Genomic DNA, 7,187 nt, shown 5'->3' with positions numbered 1-7,187 from the left:
CCAAACCCGCTGGGCTATCATTTTAAATGTCTTGTTACCCACATTCACAATAAGCCAATCAGAGCGTCCTGCCTACTGTTCCATTTACCTGTGAAACCAAGGACAAGAACCAACAACAAACTTAACCCACATATGGCACCTGGCTGAAATCGAACCCGGGCCATATTGGTGGGAGGCGAGCACTCTCGCCACTGCGCCATCCCCGATCCCAAACTACTTTACTACAAGTTAAGCTATTAGGTTCTTTTCCAGTATTGATGTACTTTTCGAATCTGATAAAAGAGAAAAACTGGTTTTAAAGTCCCTTTACCCAATTAAAACTATTTGATACATTTGTCAAGTGAAAAACATTTTTTTATTACTGCCTCAAATACTACATTGTATATACAGTAGAGTAAAATACATGTAAACGGAAGTAATAATTACAAGAAAATAAGCAGAATAACCTTTTTGCTGTCAACAGTTTGTTTCTGTACAATAAATTGCATTCTTGATATTGACTATATATAGGTGCATTGGACCTTATTCCAGAATGCATTCTACAATTTCAGATCGCAAGGAAATAAACCACTCACATTAATTAACGGGCGCGCGACCGTCTTCTCTCAGCCAATAATCAATGGCGAGGAAGCCAATCGTTATTTCACTGGATATTTATAGGGCCTTTTACTGATCAATGCATTTATTGCACCTCAGTGTGGCCAATCAGATTGCACAACAGTTGTAATATCATAACTGCAGAATATTATTTTCATTCTACTAGTGTAAGAGGTATAGAAGAAAAATATGGGTGACTGGATAGATCAGAGTTAATTTAGAATTTTCTTATTCTGGAATAAGGTTTGTATATGCCACCCTGCATACTACGCATTTTCCTACATCTTTCAGTTAATGCAACCGTGAAACCATTTTAGCCTGAATAAACAGAAGTCTTTCTCTGTACTCTCTGTTCCACTTAAGAGCTGTCACCTGGTTAGCAGAACCTAATTTGCTTGCAAGGTCTGGAGGATGCCTGAGAGGTGTAAGTAAACAACAGCTGCCAAAGTAACCAAGGTATCTGTCGGCCAACTGTCGGTGACCTGTTGGTAGACTGGCGGTAATGTGTCGGCCGACAGTTGGCCAACAGTCGGCTGACAGGTTTTTCTGGTAGCTATTCTTCACTGATAGCTGAGATTTGACGTGAACTATTCCATATTGATCAGGGCTGTCACCAAGGACCGAGGGTCAGGGATTTCCCCCACCTACTATGAGCATAACTGATAACCCCTGGCTACTTTCATACAAAAAAATAAAATAGAATCAAAAGAACTTTCTAGCAGTTAAATTCCCTGCCCACTCATTATTGATGCTCTCGTTCTTCAGAGATCTATTCATTGTCTTATTAGCCGTTCCTTGGTTTCAAATTTTGATGTGTAAGAAACAGCCACACCAAGAAACTTTACAGACCTCTGAATAGCAGCTGCATTATCAGATTCGAATTTTTTGGGTCTGACATCACCAATCTCTCTTAGTGGCGGAAGAATTAAGAGAGAGATGACTCTGTTTACTCAGACTATCAGCTGTTTTGTGTTGCATGCACATTAAAATTCTAAAACCTAAACTACCCCTCCTACAAAGCTGTTCTTGCTATATAAACTGATGCACCTTCATGCACCAATAGACAGATAAACTTTTTTACCAGATCTACTACTTATAAGATGCACCATAAGGGGGACCAAGTTTTTTTCATTCCATACCAATTGATTTGCATTTTTGTGTGTTTGTATGGACATTACAGGGACTATGTCACGGATATTAACAGATTTTGGAACAGCCAAAATTTATATTTGTGTCTTAGGAAACTTAAAAAAATGGTCCATTTTTATTAATAATTGCTCTTTTAGAGCACTAAATCTGTTTAAAAGGGCGTTTGGCTGCGGATAGCTCAGATGGAAATGGATTGCAATTTGAAAACGTTAGCCAACGTTTTCAAATAGTTTCCGCGCCTTCAAAAAATATATATTTATAGCCAAAGTTTGATTTCTATCCCCAAATAAAGGTTATATCTTCAGTTAAATGTTTAAAGATAGTGTTTTTTTTTTCATGGGTAAAGTTGCCTACCACTTATGTCAGAACAGTTTAGACCAAAAATCTGCGAAATCCCCGTGACACACTCCCTTAAAGGGAAATCTCTTGAATGCTCAAATTTTTTTACACTTTCAATCTGTAAACATAGATCTTAAAACTTTTTCAAAGAGTAACATGTGATTTGAAAACATGTTATTACATATGATACAACGTAATATTGCGTTCTGATAGTGGAAATAAATAATATTTGAATGAACTTAATTTTTTTATAGTTTTTGGTTGCATGGTAGAAACAAAAACAGGCAAAAATTATCAATTCTTTTGTTTGATTGATAATATTAGGAAATGTAAACACTACAAATTTTGCATTCTTTATTAGTTTTTATCCATCGTCTATATTGCCAGTGATGAGACCATAGTTAGTAGAATGAACTTTGGTCTTTTCTGGGCAGCACCCTTTTCCATTTATAGTGCATCTTGATTCGTGTTATGTTTGCAGAGTTATTGTATTTATACAATATGCTGTCTTTGGAAATTTTGAACCGCATCAATCATTGTTTCTCAAATTAAAAAATAACTAAAACAATATTCAATTCTTAGTTGTGGTAATAATTTAAAACTGACATCTCAAAAGTTCCCAAGTAAAAATTTATTATTTTGATGAAAAAACGTCTTTGCTTCTTGTACATGTTTATGGCCTCTTACCGATATATAATACAGCTGAGTTATAAAAGAGTTAAAAAGCCACTATTGGTAACAGTATTAACCAATACTGGTCACCAATGATCACCAATGTGCAGTCCTGTAAAATACCATTATAAGCCACAGTTTATACAACTTTGAAAGGGGCAAATTAGACGGTAAGATTTTGCATACGATTATCTCATGCGACACGCTTACGCCATGACTACAACAGGATTCATGTATGGAAAATAAACCTACCACATCCTTACGACAGACGTCCTAAGACATGTTGTAGGCCTGTCACTAGCTTGTCACACATGGGGAAGTCGTACCGTGTATATCAGCCCTAAGGGGTCTTTAGGTGGACTTCTAAATTGGGGACCTTGTATCAAGGGGGGAGGGGCTAATAAGCAGCATTTGGAATGAGCTTTCTGGGCATTTAAACAATAAGATTTTCCCTTGTCTGACACCCAGCGGGACCCAATGCAAGCCATTCTGTAGCACCAATTCATAGACTTTGTAGGGAACTGTACGGATTTTAGCTGGCAATTAACAACAGAAGACTCGTCAGAGCTCCAGCAGGTTTCAGATCATTTTTAAAGCCCTGCTTAAAGCCAGAATATGGGCATATAACCAGATGGGTGATCAGAAGTGGGGCTTACAAAAGGCATTTTACAGTAGTTCTTTAAAGTAATAATTTCTTTTTGAACATAAGTAATGTAAAACCTAGATATTTCATTTATCAAGTTGTATAAGAGCTAGTCAAGGGTAAAGTTTGGTTACCTAATTAATGTATCAACATTCAAAATCATAAATAACTAGACTTAAATTTAAACGACAAAAAGAACCTACAAGTAGCAATGAATATCCCAAAATTGCACAACAAAGATGCACAAACAGCTCACCACTAGTGAAGGTGTTGTGCCAATACTATCTTCGACCATTACTTGTAGAATTTGTTGTTGAATTACTACTTGACATTACTCTTGTTGTTGTTAATGTCGGTTGAATAATTGATGTATTATTGTTCTGTTCACATTTCACCATTGGATCAACGTGTAAGCAATCTTCCAAATTCCTATACTCTTGTTTTGATTCTGTTAGGAGAAAAAAATAACAGTTATATTATTGTTTATTAACCTGCTGCCTCGCTAAATGGAAGGTGGGTGCCTGAGGCTTCCACTGTGGCCAGCCAGCCCCTAGATAGAATACCACTCCCATGGCTGGCAACTCTTCGCAACCCAGCCACGAGCCCCCATTCCAGGCCCCGGTCAACACTGATTGAATCAGTGGAAGGAGAAGAAGATGGGAGGGTGGGGTGGGGGAACGCTGAAAAAACGCTGAACAAACACTGGTTGTGTCATATATGGAAAATACTTCCATGTACAGAACATAACAAGGGTTTCCTTTTTTGTCAATAAGGTGTATGAGAGGGTTTTTACAAGGCCTCCCATTAAAAAAAATTGAGTACACCCCCTCCCTCTCCAAGCATTGATGTTTCATGAGTGCACTGTGAGTACCAAGACTTAACATTTTTGCGATAAAAAATGTCGAAATAATTCCATGAATCCCTTCACAATTTTCAGCCTAATCCCAGTTAGGAAATACATTTAATCATGATGATACACACCTTTTAGTTCGAGACAATTAAAAGCTGAATATCCTACTTGCACTAAATTTCCTGTGTCATTTGGAACTGGCTGTAGATATGGGCACCTCTGTAACACAGTCTCACAAAGATCTACACATGTTCTCTTCTTGCTCTTTGTAGCTTCCAATAACATGGCGGCACAAATCCAGTTTTTATAGGCCTCCTAAAGGTTATGTGAAAAACACACTGTTATCTAAAAATTGGTGAACTTTACTACTGACCATTTACAAAAAATGGATACCTTTAAAGAAATATTTGACACTTAATTACTGGTCCCAAGGGAAATAGTTACTTTTGTTTACCTCAAAATTAATCTCAATGTTTTCGAAGGCTGAGCCAACAGAAACAATGAGATTTGATGGAAACAAAATTAACTGGTTTCTTAAAGGACCAGTGTTAAGTGGTTTGTTATAGCACAACAAAGACATTAGAAGATACAATGTGAAAATGACGGTTGGCGGTCGGATGAGAGTGCACAGGTTTGGGGAAAATTCCAGGGAAAAATTCGAGCCGTCATGGCTGAAGTTGTCCAAAATACGCTAAATTTCGTCATTTCACGTTGCTGTTCGACAGAGAACGGCTTTGAAGTGTATCAAGATTCAAAACGCACGTGCAGATAATTCTGCTCATTAACGTAAAATGCTAATGAGAAGAACAATAAGGATTCCTGATTTGTTTTCATACCAGCGTGCATTCTACCTATGTCTCACAGGATTATGCAAAATGACAGCAAGCAAAACTTTAAGCTATTTTTGAGCTTAAGCTATTTTATTTAAAAAAATGCACGTCTCTGAATAACAACCAGCAATAAATCAACTGAAAAACGGCCGAACAGAACAAAATAACTGCTTGAAAACTCACTGAACACATTTATTTAAATTCTAACGTGCAGTCTGCGGAATCGGTCTGCGGTCGTCTTCAAAAACACCAATATTATGATGTCACAAGTTTTTATTTCCGACAATTTTTCCGAGCACTCAATGATGATGAGGGCCTAGAAAAAGCATTTTTCAACTTGCAATATCTCTGTGATGCGATGTCTGATTACTTTGGGATATGTTTATTTGGCTCTTAATAAACACATGGCAAAAAATAAAAAAGTCGAAATTTCTGTTCATTTGACCTTTAATATCTTGCAGGCGGAACAAGTCGACTCGATCACTTGCTATCGCAACTTCGTCGCTCATTTATTGCGACTTTGTCGCTCAAAAGAGTTGACTTGTAGCAAGCCTACCATACCACTCAGAGAACATCTTCCTGCATGAACAGTGAGGAAAAGTAAAAGTAGCTAGCACCCACTAAGATACAGACAACTATTCTGGGACTTGGAAATTCCAGAAAGGGGGAATGATAATTATAACAAGAATAAAAACATTAGAAATGGCATGCTCGTGTTTGTTTATTCATCATACCACGAATCTTTAGATTGTTTTTAATACCCCAAAAAATCTGTACTTAGATCAAGCCACCCCCAAAAATACTTGCCAAATTATCCTACCCGCAAAAAATCCCAGAATCGAATATTTCAAACCCCAAAAAATCCTTTGATCATCCCCGTCACTTGAAATCCTGAGAAATGGCATGCTCGTGTTTGTTTATTCATCATACCACGAATCTTTAGATTGGTTTCAATACCCCAAAAAATCTGTACTTAGATCAAGCCACCCCAAAAAAATACTTGCCAAATTTTCCTACCCCCAAAAAATCCCAGAATCGAATATTTCAAACCCAAAAAATCCTTTGATCATCTCCGTCACTTGAAATCCTGAGTGCTGACCCTCAGCTAGAAACGTTCGGAGCAAAACGACAGAACATCCTCAGATACAGTGTATCTTCAGATATCTTCGGAAATGATTGGATCATCTTTGAATGTCTCACACCTTTGATTTGGAAGATATTGGCAAGTAGAACATACCGTTATTCATTATGCTTGGCTAAAGTCAAGTCAAAAGGAAATCACTGCAAGAATCACATTTCTGAATCAAATTATGTCATATTGCTTTTGAAATAATATTTGGACAGGAGCAATGATTTCATAATCATTGATTTCCAAATGCTTTGCTGTTTTTGTCATTTGATCTTAAAATTTACAAAGGAAACAAAATGTGTGGGCCTACATGGGGAAATCAAGAGAGAAATATCACAGTCACAGACAGACGTTCAATCCACTATCATGCAGTGGTTTCAAATTGTGCAAACCACAGACATTTGTATGACTCCCATGACCGTTTTTTAAAGCCACAACTTTCAAGTATGCAGAAAATCATTTCTACTTCAAGGACCCAGTTTAAACTTCTTTAAACCAACAACTCACTAGAATTCACTCCTTTTTATTCGTTTATTTTTTTTTAAATTGCATAGTGTTGTCCATTTGGATCAAAATTTTACTTCACATATTTTTTATTGCAATTGTTTTCTCAGAAAGGATTGTTGTATTAGGAAAAGGAACATCTTAAATCAAGGAGAGTAACTGTTTTACCATGATAAAAAGATCATTCACAATTTTTTTTCCTGTCTCCAATAACTGCCCTTTCTTGAACTCCTGATATAAATAATTATAATAACAAAAAAAGACACTAAATTAAATCATTACAGCTACTGTCACAATAATTAAGAGAGAGATAGCATTATGGTCTGTAGGGGTGTCAAATGGTTAATTTAAGACTTAGTGAGGCAGCAAGACCTATATCTTTTCTGGGAGCCCAATGTATATTAGCCATGCAAAAGAAATTGAGACCTAAGAAGGCATCCCAGAAAATTTGAGAAGACCTCTGATATTTGACTA

At 36.8% G+C, this 7,187-nt stretch overlaps 1 protein-coding gene across 1 annotated transcript; it reads right to left on the bottom strand.

The window, feature by feature from the left end:
* Window positions 1–2,701: 2,701 nt before the first annotated feature.
* Window positions 2,702–4,611, bottom strand: LOC144640379 (uncharacterized). The gene is made up of 2 exons (XM_078499547.1): window positions 4,382–4,611; window positions 2,702–3,848 (listed from the first exon to the last, which is right to left on the bottom strand). Exons 1-2 carry the CDS (start codon window positions 4,533–4,535, stop codon window positions 3,682–3,684), a joined length of 321 nt encoding a protein of 106 aa, XP_078355673.1. The 5' UTR covers window positions 4,536–4,611; the 3' UTR covers window positions 2,702–3,681.
* Between the last annotated feature and the right edge of the window lie 2,576 nt (window positions 4,612–7,187).

Source organism: Oculina patagonica, unplaced genomic scaffold (assembly GCF_052425735.1).
Source record: "Oculina patagonica isolate OP01 unplaced genomic scaffold, crgOcupat unplaced285, whole genome shotgun sequence".
Lineage (NCBI taxonomy): Eukaryota > Metazoa > Cnidaria > Anthozoa > Scleractinia > Oculinidae > Oculina > Oculina patagonica.
Note: the sequence above shows the minus strand (reverse complement) of the source record. Positions and strands in the feature narration are given on the sequence as shown.

Excerpts from the sequence above, each read along its gene's own strand:
- LOC144640379 (XM_078499547.1), bottom strand. The coding sequence starts at position 4,535 with ATGTTATTGGAAGCTACAAAGAGCAAGAAGAGAACATGTGTAGATCTT. Across the intron at positions 3,849-4,381 it reads TAATTGTCTCGAACTAAAAG|AATCAAAACAAGAGTATAGG; the intron begins GTGTGTATCATC and ends TTCTCCTAACAG.